The following is an 18,219-nucleotide window of genomic DNA, read 5'->3' on the forward strand; positions in this document are numbered from 1 at the left end:
AACTTCTCCCAACCATCCAGGAAGAATTTGGTGAAGAACAATGCCTTTTCCAGCATGATGGAGCACCTTGCCATAAGGCAAAAGTGATAACTAAGTGGCTCGGGGAACAAAACATTGATATTTTGGGTCCATCGCCAGGAAACTCCCCAGACCTTAATCCCATTGAGAACTTGTGGTCAATCCTCAAGAGGCGGGGGAACAAAAAACCACAAATTCTGACAAACTCCAAGCATTGATTATGCAAGAATGGGCTGCCCCAGAAGTTAATTGACAGCATGCCAGGGCGGATTGCAGAGGTCAACACTGCAAATATTGACTCTTTGCATAAAAGCCTTTAACACTTATGAAATGCTTGTAATTATACTTCAGTATTCCATAGTAACATCTGACAAAAATATCTAGACACTGAAGCAGCAGACTTTGTGAAAATTAATATTTGTGTCATTCTCAAAACTTTTGGATACGACTTTAGAGCTCAGACTTTCTGACCTGAAGATCACTGACGTCATGATTTCACCTTGTATTTTTCCAAGTTGCCATTTGTTTTGAAAGCACCATAAAACTCTTAGTACCCTTCGCCAGCTCATATCTGTGGGAAGCTAGATTCAGTGCTCTTGTCTGCATTAAAACCAAATATCGATCCAAGTTGGATTTGACAGCAGAGATAAGGTGCGCACTGTCAACCACGCCCCCTGACTTTCAGAATCTCCGACTCGACATGCATCAAGCACACCCATCTCATTAGTGTTGGTGAGATAATGTATCTTATGTCTGACTAATTTGCAATCAGAAATATGGTTAGAATGTTTTTTAATTGATTGCCATAGCCCCAAATACATTTTTTAAACATTGGCTGATAATTAGGCTACATCATTTTTTTCACATAGTTGGGGTCTCAAGAATTTTCAGATATCAAAATTGGATCATGAGCCAAAAACGTTTGGGAACCCCTGCTGTACAGGCTTTTTTCTTTTCATTCTGTCATTTAGGTCAGTATTGTGGGGTAACCATCTGCAGTTTTCTCCTATCATAGCCATTCAACTCTGTAACTGTTTTAAAGTCACCATTGACCTCGTGGTGAAAACCCTGAGCGGTTTCCTTCCTCTCCAGCAACTGTTAGGAAGGTCCCCTGTTTCTTTGTATTACTGGGTGTATTGATACACCATCCAAATTATAATTAATAACTTCACCATGCTCAAAAGGATAGTCAATGTGTATTTGTTTTTGACCCATCTACCAACAGGTGCTCTTATTTGTGAGGCCTTGGAAAACGTCCATGATTTTTGTGGTTGAATCTGTGTTTGAAATTCACTGCTCGACTGAGGGACCTTAATAATTGTATGTGTGGGCTGCAGAGAAGAGGTAGTCATTCAAAAATCATGTTAAACACTATTAATGCACACAGAGTGAGTCCATCCAACATACACTACATGACCAAAAGTATGTGGACACCTGGTCATTGAACATCTCATTCCAAAATCATGGTCATTAATATTGAGTTGGTCCCCCTTTGCTGCTATAACAGCCTCCACTCTTCTGGGAAAGGCTTTCCACTAGATGTTGGAACATTGCTGCAGGGACTTGCTATCATTCAGCCACAAGAGCATTAATGAGGTGGGGCACTGATGTTGGGCGATTAGGCCTGGCTCGCAGTCGGCGTCCCAATTCATCCCAAAGGTGTTTGATGGGGTTGAGGTCAGGGCTCTGTGCAGGCCAGTCAAGTTCTTCCACACCGATCTCGACAAATAATTTCTGTATGGAACTCACTTTGTGCACTAGGGCATTGTCATGCTGAAACAGAAAAGGGCTTTCCCCAAACTGTTTCCACAAAGTTGGAAGCACAGAATAGTCGAGAATGCCAGCGTATGCTGTAGCATTAACATTTCCCTTCACTGGAACTAAAGGGCCTAGCCTGAATGATGAAAAACAGCCACAGACCATTATTTCTCCTCCACCAAACTTTACAGTTGGCACTATGCATTGGAGCAGGAAGCGTTCTCTTAGCATCCACCAAACCCAGATTTGTCTGTCAGACTGCTAGATGGTGAAGCGTGATTCATCACTCCAGACAACAAGTTTCCACTGCTCCAGAGTCCAATGGCGGAAAGCTTTACACCACTCCGGCTGATGCTTGTTATTGCACATGGTGATTTTAGGCTTGTGTGCGGCTGCTTGGCCATGGAAACCCATTTCATGATGCTCCCGACGAACTGTTCTTGATGTTGCTTCCAAAGGCAGTTTGGAACTCAGTAGTGAGTGTTGCAACCAAGGACAGACTATTTTTACATGCTATGCACTTCAATACCCGGTGGTCCCATTCTGTGAGCTTGTGTGGCCTACCACTTCGCAGCTGTGCCGTTGTTGCTCCTATACGTTTCCTTGTCACAATAACAGCACTTGCAGTATCATGTTGAAAGTCACTGAGCTCTTCAGTAAGGACATTCTACTGCCAATGTTTCTCTATGGAGATTGCAGGGCTGTGTGCTCGATTTTATACACCTGTCAGCAACAGGTGTGGCTGAAATAGCCGAATCCACATACTTTTGTATATATAGTGTATTATGTGAATTGTTAAGCAAATTTTTAATCCTGAACATATTTAGGCTTGCCATAAACAAAGGGGTTAAAAGGTTATTGACTCAATACATTTCAGCTTAATTTGTACAAATTTCGAAAAACAAAATTCCACCACACTATGGGGTATCGTGTGTAATGCCCTAGAAATGCAAAACACAGTAACTAAGTGTGAATACTTTCTGAAGGCACTCTATCTATCTATACAGTTTGATTATGCACCTAGGTAAAATTTGTTTTATATTGTATATTTGGTTATCTCCTCAATGACAATTGAACCAAGCATTCCATAACAATGAAAATAGTATATTTTAAATCAGGGGAGGATGGAGAATTATCTACACTTTTTTAAAATTTTATTATAATAATGAAAACTGCCATATGTACATCTTTGGGCAACATGACCAAATTCATATAGGAATGTGTTGTAGATCAGTCAATCATTGAAAGCAAGAATAATAAGTGGTAGATCTGTTCTATGTGCGCTGTTCTATGATTCCTGATCTTAAGTTTTGTTTTTGCTCTTCTACTTCCAGTTTTATACACTAGATTCAAACAGCTGAAAATAAAATATTTTTGTTTATGGAAAATATATTTCACAGTAGTTTAAATGGTACAGTGATTATCTACACTATACTTGCTTGTTTCGTCACAAACTGAAATTGGGCAAACTATTAGAATTCTAGCAACCAGGTATGGCGGAGCTATTTCTGCATAGTGCACCTTTAATAAAGTTTGAAATCGTTTTTTTTTTATTGACATAAAAAATGTGTTGATTGTTCTCCATCCTCCCCCGATTCCGAATATAAAATGTTCATTGTCATGCTTGGTTCAATAGCTGTCGAAGAGAGAGTAAAGTTACCGAATATCCAAATATAAAACAAATTTTACCTCAGTGCCTAACCGAACCATATACCTATCTATATGCCCTCTAAAAGTTGACTTTCCTTTGGATATTGTTTGAACTTTCGGACAGACCGCACAGACAACCGATATAGTACGTTTAAATGTAATTGTATTTAACATTATGGCTTGTATGAATATTTACACGATTTTACAGGTATTCGTTTCAGGGTGTAGTTACATACCAATTAATTGTGTATTACACAGCCATATCAAATCAGACTAACGTACAGCTAACCAGACGTTTCTGGTGTTATAGCTAGCCATGAAAGCTATATAGCTAGCTAGGCTGGCTGGCTATTTACAGTATAATTACATTATTTGGGGTGTAGAAATAGAGGGGGCTGCTATTGTACCGTATGATAATCGATCAAATGATGCAGATACATTTAACAAAAAAGTGATGTCATTAGTAACAGATAGGCTTTAAGATTTTACAGAGTTGCTAGCTACAGTAATGTGTCACGATTCATGCATCCATCCCCATATATCAACCATCACACTACTAGCTGGCAAGCTAGGCTAATATTAAACTGTCGGGTTTTGAGTGCTAGCTAGCTAACGTTAGCTTTCTATCATGGAAGACGACGTTGACACGATACGAACAATTAACTGAAACGTGTTTAGTTACATGAATGTACTCACTGGTACCCAAGGTTGTCCGATCAGCAACGACGTTAGCCGTCTTTGTATCGGGTTTTGTGTCGGACCTCTCACATTGTTGTCTCCACCCGGTGGCTATCGGATAGTTGCGTGGAAGCAACGTGATGAAAGTATTTCTGGACGAACTATGATGCTGCGCATCAGATGTTCCTGCGATAATCTCGTTGGTTTTGGTGTCTCGTGTTTATCAGCAAGAACAAAAACACTCTCCCTCCGTGTCTCTAAACTGACACCTGGTGGTGGGACGTGGAAACACTGAAGCATGGCTGGGTACTGACCACAAGACACATTTGCAACGCGTAACAGTAGGTCCAATATTGAGGGCAATCATACATCTGATTTAGTTAGTTAAAGCAATCCACGCTAGACTAAATATAAATCATAATATCACATCATGGTTTACAGTTGAAAATATATGGTTTACACTAAAAATGTTAACCAAATAGCCGCGGGAAGTAGTTTGGGGGTGGGAGTGCTGCAACTTCTTTGCAATGCCGATGATGCCTATATTGGTCTGGGCCCAGTGCACAACTTTTCTGAAAAAAAATATTTAAACTAAATGTATTTGAGTGTTTACCTACCAGGATTTGAAATTTGAGTCTGATAATACTTGTGGAATATATAAATACTTGCTTGATTAATATGTTTTCCAGTTTCTTGAAATACTTTGCAAATGCAACTTATTTCTATGTGAAACTGAAATGGTCTATTAATTCCTGTTTCATTTTAGTAGTCACTCTTATTCGTATGGTCCCCCATGGGAATTGAAAAACACAACCCTAGTATTGCAAGCACCATGCTCTACTAACTGAGCTACTTCACAAGGCACTTGGGGCGGCAGGGTAGCCTAGTGGTTAGAGCGTTGGACTAGTAACCGAAAGGTTGCAAGTTCGAATCCCTGAGCTGTCGTTCTGCCCCAGAACAGGCTGTTCTCATTGAAAATAAGAATTTGTTCTTAACTGACTTGCCTAGTAAAATAAAGGAAAAATAAATAAATATCCCTCTAGTGGTGTGGGGGCTGTGCTTTGGCAAAATGGGTGGGTTTATATCCTTCCTGTTTGGCCCTGTCCCTGGGTATCATCGGATGGGGCCACGGTGTCTCCTGAACCTGCAGTAGTTTATGTGTCTAGGGTCATTCTGTTATATCTGGAGTACTTCTGTCTTATCCAGTGTCCTGTGTGAATGTATGCTCTCTCTAATTCTCTCTTTCTTTCTCGGAGGACCTGAGCCCTAGAACCATGCCTCAGGACTACCTGGCATGATGACTCAGTCCACCTGGCCGTGCTGCTGCTCCAGTTTCAACTGTTCTGCCTGCAGCTATGGAACCCTGACCTGTTCACCGGACGTGCTACCTGTCCCAGACCTGCTGTTTTCAACTCTCTAGACAGCAGGAGCGGTAGAGATACTCTTAATGATCGGCTATGAAAAGCCAACTGACATTTACTCCTGAGGTGCTGACTTGCTGCACCCTCGACAACTACTGTGATTATTATTATTTGACCATGCTGGTCATTTTTGTGCCACCCGGCACGGCACAGCCAGAAGAGGACTGGCCACCCCTCATAGCCTGGCTCCTCTCCAGGTTTCTTCCTAGGTTTTGGCCTTTCTAGGGAGTTTTTCCTAGCCACGTGCTTCTACACCTGCATTGCTTGCTGTTTGGGCTTTTAGGCTGGGTTTCTGGACAGGACTTTGAGATATCAGCTGATGTAAGAAGGGCTATATAAATTGTTCTGATGTCTCAATGTACTCAATTACTATATCGTGCATCGTTTTTCTCCATGGTGATGGAAAGTCTACAGGTACAAACCTAGATGACCAACCTACAGTGCATTCAGAAAGTATTCAGACCCCTTGACTTTTTTCACTTTGTTACATTACAGCCTTACTTTAAAATTGATTAAATGTTTTTTTCCCTCTCTCTCAATCTACACACAATACCCCATAATGCCAAAGTAAACAGTTTTTTAAAACATTTTTGCAAAAGTATAAAAAAATCAAACGGATATATCACATTTACATAAGTATTCAGACCCTTTACTCAGTACTTTGTTGAAGCACCTTTGCCAGTGATTACAACTTCGAGTCTTCTTGGGTATGACACTACAAGCTTGGCACACCTGTATATGGGGAATTTCTCCCATTCTTCTCTGCAGATCCTCGCAAGCTCTGTCAGGTTGGATGGGGAGTGTTTCTGCACAGCTATTTTCAGGTCTCTCCAGAGATGTTTGATCGGGTTCAAGTCCGGGCTCTGGCTGGGCCACTCAAGGACATTGAGATTTGTCCCGAAGACACTACTGCGTTGTCTTGGCTGTGTGCTTACGGCCGTTGTCCTATTGGAAGGTGATCCTCAAATCAAATTGTATTTGTCACATACACATGGTTAGCAGATGTTAATGCGAGTGTAGCCAGTCTGAGGTCCTGAGTCCTCTGGAGGAGGTTTTCATCAAGGATCTCTCTGTACTTTGCTCCGTTCATCTTTCCCTCGATCCTGTCTAGTCTCCCAGTCCCTGAAAAATATTCGCACAACATGATGCTGCCACCACCCTGCTTCACTGTAGGTATAGTATTGCCAGGTGATGAGCAGTGCCTGGTTTCCTCCAGATGTGACGCTTGGCATTCAGGCCAAAGAGTTCAATCTTGGTTTCAGACCACAGAATCTTGTTTCTCATCGAGTCCTTTAGGTGTGTTTTGGCAAACTCCAAGCAGGCCGTCATGTGCCTTTTACTGAGTAGTGGCTTCCGTCTGGCCACTCCACCATAAAGGCCTGATTGGTGGAGTACTGCAGAGATGGTTGTCCTTCTGGAAGGTTCTTTCATCTCCACAGAGGAACTCCAGGTTCTTGGTCACCTCCCTGACCAAGGCCCTTCTCCCCCGAATGCTCAGTTTGGCCGGGCGGCCAGCTCTAGGAAGAGTCTTGGTGGCTTCTTCCATTTAAGAATGATAGAGGCCACTGTGTTCTTGGGGACCTTCCATGCTGCAGGTACCCTTCCCCAGATTTGTGCCTCGACACAATCCTGTCTCTGAGCTCTACGGACAATTCCTTCGACCTCATGGCTTGGTTTTTGTTCTGACATGCACTGTCAACTGTGGGATCTTATAGACAGGTGTGTCTTTCCAAATCATGTCCAATCAATTGAATTTACCGCAGGTGGACTCCAATCAAGTTGTAGAAACATCAAGGATGATCAATGGAAACAGGATGAACCTGAGCTCAATTTCAAGTCTCATAGCAAAGGGTCTGAATACTTATGTTTATTTTTTATTTATCTTTTTAATACATTTGCTATTTTTATTATGGGGTATTGTGTGTTGATTGATGCACATTTTGGATTTAATCCATTTTAGTATAAGGCTGTAACGTAAAATATGGAAAAAGTCAAGGGGTCTGAAGAACACATAAAGCACACAGGAACTTTTCTTTGTTCTTTTTATTCATCTTACAGCCAAGTAAAATGTCATCTTACATCCAGTAATTTCGGTATGCGTTTACAGGATACTACAGGGGCAATATTACTTTTCCAACTTATCCCTCACGAGCATAGACCTGATAGTATGATCTGCTTATAACACTGGAATAGGACATTTGGAATTTGGCACATTCATGAAGAGAATACTGTACCTTCCATTTATTAGAGTCACTTAGCACATCTTTTTTAGAACACATCTCAAAATATATTCTCCTATCACTTTCTGCAGAGAGAAAAATAAATACAATGTTCCGTAAACAAGCTGTCTATTCTTACAAAATAGTGGTAGGAGCTCTGACTTTCTATTACACATTCTGCGACTTTCCAGGACCAATTAACCACAATGGACACCTGAAAAAATCTGGGTGTTGTCTGCTTGTGGTACTACTGTCCTTATAGACCTGATACAGCACTGCATGGTCTGTGTGTCTTTCTGGATTAGGTCCCCACTGTAGTGTAGAAATTGCCTAATGGTACGTCACACTCTGTTCTCCAACAGGGATTCAAAGTCTGGCGAGCAGACCAATTTGTGTTTGATGTGTCCCAGCACTGACAAGTCACCAGTCCGGCCCTCTCCTGTTCCAACTGACACCAGCTCCTAATGGAATTAGAGGGAGGGGGGGGGGGCTTGTCAGACAATGACATACAAGGCAAACATAAAATAATATGTATATGTTTACATACTGTACAACTATAAAACTACAGAGAAGTGAAGATTTAAAAGGGAAATTCAACTTCTTTCAACATCAAGTTGAAAGAACATCAGCACCACCCCCAACATCAACATAAAAACGGCAGGTTTCTATGTTTTGTAGTAAAAAACATGGAAGATAAGTATTTCCAGTGACATCATCCTGATACTGATCATCTGGTGTGCATCATATGATTTTAACCAACTATGAGAAGCCAAAGGTTGTTCTCTCTGACCTGGAGGAAAGCACACGAGGTTCCCAGGGCCACATCTAGTGTGACATGCCCCAGTATGAGCTGAACCCGACCAGACTTCCGCACCAACAGCCGTCCAACCAGACCCTCCTGCAGGTCCCTCAGATGACAACTGTTTTCCTCCTGCTGCTCCTCCTATTCCACAGAGGACAGACATGGAAACTGATCGTATACACAGTAGTCTTGCTCTCTGAACCACATATTTAAATACCTACTTGAGATTCCGTTTTCAAAAGCATGGACTGTCCATCCTCTGACTGCATCTCTGTCTTCACTGGCCTGACCTCTTGGGTGGGCGGCTGCCCTGGTAGGGAGTCAGGAAGCTGAATGAAGAACAGCTCCTCTTCTTTGGTCTGACTCCAGCTCTCCAGCAGCTCAGATAAAACTTCAGGCTCAGGGAGAGGTGGTGGTCTGAAAGTGGGTTCCATCTTCTTTACCTCTAGCGCATCTTCTGGCTCCTGTTTCACTGAAGAGGGAGGGAGACACATGGCTAGACAGTTGGAGCCCATTGTTTTGCCATATTGTTTCATTTTAACTGACATGGATTATTGTTACCTTTGACTGCATTTGTGCCGTCCATGGCCTCACTATCCTCTTCAGTCTTGTCTGGTTTGGAGGAGGCTGTCACATCACTTTCCTCCTTGAATCCCCACCCTGACACAGCCAGGGGCAGCTGGACAGGACAGCTCCTTACATCACTCCTTAGGTGAGGGTCATCCAGGAACTGGTGGAAATTAGTTGAAAATTACTTTTAAGTAAGTGGGCAAGGAATAAATGCACAGGCAGACAGCATGATGAGACATAGGTACATGGAGGACTCACATTGTCTCGTTCCAGAGCGCGCAAAATTTCTTTGGTCTCTTCCTCGGTCTCCCTCTTCTCCTTCTTGATGTTGATGATGGGTGAGGGACCCACACTTGGTGCATCTCTCTCACCTTCATAGCCACCTGATTGGAGCACAGGAAGAAACTCATGGGTTAAAACACAAATTACAATACATCAATATGGTCTACACAAAATATTACACCATATAACATGTAATGGAATCCCAGCTGAATGAATGACCTGGCCATACCTCTTTTCTTAATCATCATCTCTGCAGGCCCCTGCTCAAAGATAGAGTGGGACTGGATGACCTCTGGACGTCCCCGGCCCCGACCGCCCCTACCACCTCGCTCACGACCCCGATCGTTCTCCCTCCTCTCCCTCCTTTGTCCACCCTCAACCTTCTGCCTATGGTAGACGAAAGTCAAACTCTCAACATATGGTCATTCCTAAGATCCAGTATGTGCTGGAAAACTTTCAGAATCATGCACTGTATTTCAATTTTTGTCACTTAGCAGACCTACAGCTAGCGCACTCATCTTGAGGTCGGTGTGTGTGTGTGTATATATATATATATATATACATACATACACACACATACACACACAAACATACACACTTGAAGTCGGAAGTTTACATACACTTAGGTTGGTGTCATTAAAACTCGTTTTTCAACCACTCCACACATTTCTTGTTAACAAACTAGTTTTGGCAAGTCGGATAGGACATCCACTTTGTGCATGACAAGTAATTTTTCCAACATTTGTTTACAGACAGATTATTTCACTGTATCACAATTGCAAGTGGGTCTGAAGTTAAAATACACTAAGTTGAGTGCGTCTTTAAACAGCTTGGAAAAGTCCAGAAAATTATGTCATTGCTTTAGAAGCTTCTGATAGGCTAATTGACATCATTTGAGACAATTGTAGGTGTACCTGTGGATGCATTTCAAGGCCTACCTTCAAATGCAGTGCCTCTTTGCTTGACATCATGGGAAAATCAAAAGAAATCAGCAAAGAACTCAAACTTGTAGACCTCCACAAGTCTGGTTCATGGTTGGGAGCATTTTCCAAACACCTGAAGGTAGCACATTCATCTGTACAAACAATAGTACGCAAGTATAAACACCATGGGTCCACGCAGCCGTCATACCGCTCAGGTATGGAGACACGTTCTGTCTTCTAGAGATGAAGGTAATTTGGTGCGAAAAGTACAAATCAATCCCAGAACAACAGCAAAGGCCCTTGTGAAGATGCTGGAGGAAACAGGTACAAAAGTATCTATATCCACAGTAAAACTAGTCCTATATTGACATAACCTGAAAGGCCGCTCAGCAAGGAAGAAGCCACTGCTCCAAAACTGCCATAAAAAAGCCAGACTGCGGTTTGCAACTGCACATGGGGACAAAGATCGTACTTTTTGGAGAAATGTCCTCTGGTCTGATGAAACAAAAATAGAACTGTTTGGCCATAATGACCATTATGTTTGGAGGAAAAAGGGGGAGGCTTGCAAGCCGAAGAACACCATTCCAACCATGAAGCACGGTGGTGGCAGCATCATGTTTTTGGGGTTCTTTGCTGCCGGAGGGACTGGTGCACTTCACAAAATAGATGACATCATGTGGAAGAACAATTATGTGGATATATTGAAGCAATTTGGTCTTCCAAATGGACAATGACCCCAAGCATACTTCCAAAGTTGTGGCAAAATGGCTTAAGGACAACAAAGTCAAGGCATTGGAGTGGCCAGCACAAAGCCCTGACCTCAATCCTATAGAAAATTTGTGGGCAGAACTGAAAAAGCGTGTGCAAGCAGGGAGGCCTACAAACCTGACTCAGTTACACCAGCTCTGTCAGGAGGAATGAACCAAAATTCACCCAACTTATTGTGGGAAGCTTGTGGAAGGCTACCCAAAATGTTTGACACAAGTTACACAATTTAAACGCAATGCTACCAAATACTAATTGAGTGTATGTAAACTTCTGACCCACTGGGAATGTGATGTTAGAAATAAAAGCTGAAATAAATACATTTTCTCAACTATTATTCTGACATTTCATATTATTAAAATAAAGTGGTGATCCTAACTGACCTAAGACAGGGAATTTTTACTAGGATTAAATGTCAGGAATTGTGAAAAACTGAGTTTAAATGTATTTGGCTAAGGTGTATGTAAACTTCTGACTTCAACTGTATATATACACACATACTACCGTTCAGAAGTTTGGGTTCACTTAGAAAAGTCCTTGTTTTTGAAAGAAAAGCTATAACAAATTCCATTAAAGTAACATCAAATTGACAGTGTAGACATTGTTCATGTTTTAAATTACTATTGCAGCTGTAAACGCCTGATTTTTATATGGAATATCTACATAGGTGTACAGAGGCCCATTATCAGCAACCATCACTCCTGTGTTCAAATGGCACGTTGTGCTACCTAATCCAAGTTTATAATTTTAAAAAGGCTAACTGATCATTAGAAAACCCTTTTGCAATTATGTTAGCACAGCTGAAATCTGTTGTTCTGATTAAAGCAATAAAACTGGCCTTTTTTAGACTAGTTGAGTATCAGGAACATCAGCATTTGTGGGTACGATTACAGGCTCAAAATGGCCAGAAACAAAGAACTTTCTTCTGAAACTGGTCAGGCTATTCTTGTTATGAGAAATTAAGGCTATTCCATGCGAAATTGCCAAGAAATTGAAGATGTCGTACAACACTGTGTACGACTCCCTTCACAGAACAGCGCAAACTGGCCCTAACCAGAATAGAAAGAGTGGGAGGCCCCGGTGCCCAACTGAGCAAGAGGACAAGTACATTAGAGTGTGTAGTTTGAGAAAGACGCCTTAAGTTCTCAACTGGCAGCATCATTAAATAGTACCCGCAAAACACCAGTCTCAACGTCAACATTGAAGAGGCGACTCCGGGATTCTGGCCTTCAAGGCAGAGTTGCAAAGAAAAAGCCATCTCTCTGACTAGCCAATAAAAAGAAAAGATTCAGATGGGCAAAATAACAGACACTGTGCAAAGGAATTCTGCCCTAAAAGGCCAGCATCCCAGAGTCATAATGTACATGTCCTTTTGCTCAGTTGTGCACCGGGGCCTCCCAATCCTCTTTCTATTCTGGTTAGGGCCAGTTTGCACTGTTTTGTGAAGGGAGTAGTACACAGCGTTGTACGACATCTTCAGTTTATTGGCAATTTCTTGTTCCACCAAGGACAAAGGAAGAGCTTCATATATCGTCACAGATTGAACAACTGAACTTACTCTTCTTTAGCTTTGCGGCCAATAATGTTAGGGGTGAAAGTTTTCTGAAAGATAAAACATGGGAGTCAATATTTACTTTGTTAAACAAATACAAAAGTTCTGGTGAGACCATTAAACACTGTATACAATTCACTGAGCCTACCTTTTTCACACCTCCCAGGGTGAGGTCTCTGGAGCGCATGGAAGGGAGACGGCCAGGGGAGATAGTAGCTGGTAGCCGGCGTCCCATCACCAAACCCCTGCCACTCCCTCCGGGAGTTGCCGGAGTGTGAGAAGGGCCACCGGGGTTGCTTGAGCCTGGCTCAGCCATCCTGGACAAAGCAATTAGAAATAATTTATTTGAAAAGCTAAAAACAGATGACAACTATCCACACAAGAAGTCTTCACAAGAAGTCTTCATAAGAACACCTATACTCCTCTGTATTTATGTGGATAGTTAAGCTAAAAATGTGTCGATGTGGCTCTATACTCCAGCATTTTGGATTTGAGATCAAATGTTTCATATCAGGCGATTTTATCTGAAGATCATGCGCCCCCAAAACTCCTATCCTCTCACCATTGCCAAAAAGAGTGGAGGTCACAATGTTTTAGGGGGTATGATCATTGTTCCTTTTACTTTGTCATTCATCATTATTCTGGATTCATTCATAATTATCCATAATCATGGTACATTGTTTCCCCTATATTCATTTAGCAGTGGCAGGCCACTCGGATGGCAACACATTGTGTAAACTTAAACAACTCAAACCAAATATAAAGTAGAAAATATATTGGAGCTAATTATTTTTCAATAATATCTTTGAGAACCTACAATCACCAAAATAAAAAAAACTAGAGACTGTCAGGGAGAATCTAAAATTCCCAAAAAGTCATGGCATGAGGCCTCATTGATTTTGTTATTATATTTTAGTCACTCAGATATAGAATTTCAGGTAATTTGGCTCTAAAGAAACTGCACATTTTCTCTCAACCTCATGGCAAATGTGTAGGATTGCAGGAAACTAGCTCAAACTAAGAATCTTCTCGGCCCTTGGCAAAACCAATGATGTACACAGTGTACAAAACAAAACACTTTCCGTGACAGACTGATGCGGGATAAAGCTATGATCCATTATTGATGTCACCTGTAAAATCAATCAAGACCAGTGGTCGAAAAACAGTTCACTGATGAAAAAGGACAAAGGAGGCTGACTTGTGCAGAGCAACAGACCGGCTAGTTAGTCAACTGACAGTCCAGTACAACATTGGTGCCCAAAGACCCATAAAAGAATGCACAACTCATCGTACCTTGACACAAATGGGGTATGGCAGCCAAAGAGTTACACTTCTTTCTTTTTTTTTGCTGAAACTGCGGTTGCAGTGGGCTAAGGAATGAAAACCAAAACATTGCCTGGACTGAAGAAGCCTGGATCCTGCTGTTTTACGCTGATGGGAGGACAAGGGCATGGCAGAAACCACAATACATGCATCCATCATGTTGTGTGTCAACGTTGCAGGCTGGTGGTGGTGGTGTAGGGTGCGTTTTCATGGCACACATTGGGCCCCTTGATAAAAGTGGAGCAACATCTGAGGTCGAAGGAATTGTCCGTAGAGCTCCGAGACAGGATTGTGTCGAGGCACAAATCAGGGGAAGGGTATAAAAAAAACTTCTGCAGCATTGAAGGTCACCAAGAACACAGTGGCCGCCATAATTTGTAAGTGGAAGAAGTTTGGAACCACCCAGCCAAACTGAGCAATCGGGAGAGAAGGGCCTTGGTCAGGGAGGTGAACAAGAACCTGATGGTCACTCTGACAGAGCTCCAGAGTTTCTCTGTGGAGATGGGAGAACCTACCAGAAAGGCAACCATCTCTGCACACTCCACCAAATCAGGCCTTTATGGTAGAGTGACCAGACAGAAGCCACTCTTCAGTAAAAAGGCACCTGACAGCCCACTTGGAGTTTGCCAAAAGGCACCAAAAGGACTTTCAGACCATGAGAAACAAGATTCTCTGGTCCGATGAAACCAAGATTAAACTATTTGGCCTGAATGCCAAGTGTCACGTCTGGAGGAAACCTGGCACCAACCCTACAGTGAAGCATAGTGGTGGCAGCATCATGCTGTGGGGTTGTTTTTCAGAGGCATGGACTGAGAGACTAGTCAGGATCGAGAGAAAGATGAACGGAGCAAAGTACAGAGATCCTTGATGAAAACCTGCTCCAGAGCGCTCAGGACCTCAGACTGGGGCGAATGACCCTAAGCATACAGCAAAGACAACGCAGGAGTGGCTTCGGGACACGCATTTTTAGCTAATATCGGAAGCTTCCGATATGTTCACCGATATACAGTGCATCCCTAGTCTGAATACTTATGTAAATGTGATATGTTTATTTCTAATACATTTGCAAAAATGTGTGTAGATTGATGAGGGGGGAAAAAAATATTTAATCCATTTTAGAGTAAGGCTGTTACATAAAAGGTGAAACAAGTGAAGGGGTCTGAATACTTTACAAATGCACTGTATATATAAATATATATATATTTTGCTGACAATTTGAAAGCATGGAAAACGTGTTGAATTCAAGGAAATTAACTTTAAAACAGCAACATTTCTGCCTCTGCGGCCAAGAGGGGGCCTCGAATTTTGGTCGGAGACTATGCCATTAGCTATGCCCACCACCCCCCACGCCAACTTTGACACTGCTGCTGAAGAAAATCCTAAGGTTACCACTGTGGTAGCATCCAAATTCATGTAGAAGTGTTCCGAAGCATCTTCTATTCTTATTTACAATAAAAGTGACTCCAAAATGATAATACATTATTTACCATTCAGTTCTCATTGAGCAAAACATAATCCAAAGCAATTAAAACAAACTGCAAATGCATCCAACAAGTTTGTAGAGTCACAAGCTAGATATCGTCATTGCATGCTAAGAATAGGAGACAAAATACTAAACTTTTAATACACAAAGTGAATTTGTCCAAATACTTATATAAAAAAAAAAGAACTTCAACTCATTGAGGGCTTGACAATTAGTTGACAAGTTGAATCAGGTGTGCTTGTCCAGGGTTACAATATAAATGTGTACTGTTGGGGCAACTCGAGGACCAGGGTTGGGAAACACTGTTCTATACTGTTCCCTCATATTAAACATTATATCTGACATCCAAAATGTTGGAGTATAAATATGACGGGGAGTGTATATGCATGTAACCCATTTATCGACGCTACTATCTTTAGCGCCTATAGACCATAGTATCTCTTCTGGCAAGTTTTGTTAAAGGGCGACTGCACTTCCTGATTTGGCCTCATTTTTCATCCATGTTCATTAAGAAAGGCCAAGACTGCAGGCAAACAAGAGTTGTCTTGGGGGTGTGGTTTGATGTTTGTGATTGAATGGCAAAGATACACACAAGGGCAGTAGTGAGTACAGCAAGGTAAGCGAAGTTAGCTTTGCAATGGAAAGAAACAAGTTTAGAAGCTGAGTACCCTGAGATGCTGACCACACCGCTCAGGACCCTGAGATGCTGACCACACCGCTCACGTCGCGTGCGTGAGCGTTGCAAAATAAATGTACACATACATGTTAGTCAATCATTGCACCTACACTGCTCGCGCTCGCCAACGAGCGTCTGCGTTTCCAAGTGCTAAAATAGAAGTCAGTTCTATTTGTGACGCTGAACGCGGTGCAAGTCCTGCCTCTCCCATCTCCTCATTGGTTTATAGAAGCAGATAACCAATGAGGAGATGGCACGTGGATGATTTGAAGATGAACGGAGGTCGGTCGGTCGGTCGATCGTGGTAATACACCTTTATGAAAGTTAGACGCCAATCGCCATATAAAGTCCAAAGAAGAAAGAGCCTGAAGGAGAAGAGATGACTAGAAACGATTTGGTTGACTGTTTTATGTGTGGATTAATTGTCGGAGTTTCAGGTAAAATAACTCAACGTTTATATCCCTGTACAAATTAGCTAACAACTGCAAGCTAGCTAGCAAAATTGGCATAAATGTTTAATGCTTTTCGACCTGTCCCCAAATTTATATAATTGGTTCAGAGTTTGTTTTGACATCTCAACCTGCGTGTCGTGATCATGTTTGGTGTGGGGGACTAAATCAATTTGCGCACGTTGGCACGCGTCCAGTTTGGGTATGGTGTGATTCAGTTCTATGCTTAGGCTAAAGCCTGCGCTGACCTTGTGTTTAGCCAAGCTGACAGAAGCTATCTAGCATAGCTTGGTTATTGGTTATCTACCTGATATTTCTCTGTCAAATCAGTTATGGCAGGAGAACAGGTATCCCCTGTTAATAGCCTTGTTATTGTTATTTTATTCCCCCGCCCCCACTGCTGCTACTTGCTGTTTATTATCTATGTCACTTTACAAATTGACTCGTACCAGTATATAGGTATATATAGCCTCGTTATTGTTATGTACATTTCTTGTGTTACCTATCGATTTAATTTTTTACTTTAGTTTATTTAGTAAATATTTTATTAACTCTATTTCTTGAAGTACATTGTTGTTTAAGGGCTTGTAAGTAAGCATTTCACGGTAAGGTCTATTAAAGCTGTTGTATTCGGTGCAAATGACAAATACAATGCGATTTTAACACTGCCCCTTTAAGACAATAAAGCTCTTTACCTGACTTTCTTTTCAAAGATGGCTAGAATGTACATGTTTTGTGCTCTTGTAGGAACCAACAGAACTAACAGTGATTGAGTTATATTATTAGCCTAAATCATGACGATCCAAATCTATTCATCACATTACGAATAGTAGGCTCTTTTACATTAGTCAGCAAATGCGATGATATGCTTTATGCTATGAATGCTTTATTTTTATGGTGAAAATGTACTCCCCCAAACTTGACTCATGCACCGCCTATGGCGTTGTTTCTAGAACCGTATCGCAATTGAAAGAATCGATTTACGTTTATATGAAGTATTTGGCTGCCAGAGCCAGTCCACGTCTAACGTACAAGGTCTTTGGACCTTAAGAGTAAGGGTAAAGTTAGGCTACATAAAAAGTATATATTGCGCTAATACAGAGCGCGCCTTTAATGTTTGTCTTTGATACCAAATTCTTCAAGTTTTACAGGACCTTTTTGTTAGGCCATTGGTATAACAGCTAATCAATGAGTTACTTTCAACACATGTCAGCAATGCCTGCTGTTTACATTATCTAGCTAGCTATGACTCTGACAATGCGTTTTCGATATTGTTGCCTTATTCAAATTACCTGATTGCTTCTTTAGATGTTCACCAAACCAAGAGAATTGCGTTTAAATTGACTGCACCCCTTCAATAAACAAATCCGTGGCGATTTCTTACGTTATTGGTCAACAAGAAAAGTCGGCATTATCTGCAGTACAGCGCCATGACTGCTAATCCTGGCAGATTTGTGTTATTCGCGGATCACGTGCGCGAAATTCTTCTCCTACTTCAATATGGCGGTTGGTTGGGGGTGCATGTCGCCACCTACTGTACTGGAGTGGGTAAATCAAGGAGTGGGTAAATCAATCACCAGTGCTGCTAACTTTTGAAGATCCGGTAGTTTGGAGTGATATTTTCTATTGTGAAGATAATTTCGTGCAATT

The 18,219-nt window shown here is 41.7% G+C and overlaps 2 protein-coding genes across 3 annotated transcripts in view; both read right to left on the bottom strand.

Annotated features, from left to right (window-relative positions):
• Positions 1-4,295, bottom strand: part of LOC115111602 (glycerol-3-phosphate acyltransferase 4) — a 43,432-nt gene extending 39,137 nt beyond the window's left edge. Inside the window, exon 1 of the mRNA XM_029637826.2 lies at positions 4,123-4,295. The gene's annotated coding sequence lies outside the window, so the exon portion shown is untranslated. The remainder of the gene's footprint in view (positions 1-4,122) is intronic.
• Positions 4,296-7,553: 3,258 nt separating this feature from the next.
• LOC115111603 (DNA-directed RNA polymerase III subunit RPC4-like) lies at positions 7,554-18,042 on the bottom strand. Of its 2 annotated transcripts, none has more exons than XM_029637827.2 (9): positions 17,862-18,042; positions 12,787-12,955; positions 12,645-12,688; positions 9,628-9,785; positions 9,375-9,499; positions 9,108-9,276; positions 8,768-9,018; positions 8,535-8,687; positions 7,554-8,205 (listed from the first exon to the last, which is right to left on the bottom strand). In XM_029637827.2, the coding sequence occupies exons 2-9, from the start codon at positions 12,952-12,954 to the stop codon at positions 8,086-8,088; spliced, it is 1,188 nt and encodes a 395-aa protein (XP_029493687.1). In that variant the 5' UTR covers position 12,955; positions 17,862-18,042; the 3' UTR covers positions 7,554-8,085. The 2 variants fall into 2 exon arrangements, with proteins under 2 accessions (XP_029493687.1, XP_029493688.1); XM_029637828.2 differs by having other exon boundaries at positions 17,954-18,032.
• Positions 18,043-18,219: the final 177 nt, after the last annotated feature.

The sequence above is a fragment of the Oncorhynchus nerka genome, linkage group LG27 (genome assembly GCF_034236695.1).
Source record: "Oncorhynchus nerka isolate Pitt River linkage group LG27, Oner_Uvic_2.0, whole genome shotgun sequence".
NCBI lineage: Eukaryota > Metazoa > Chordata > Actinopteri > Salmoniformes > Salmonidae > Oncorhynchus > Oncorhynchus nerka.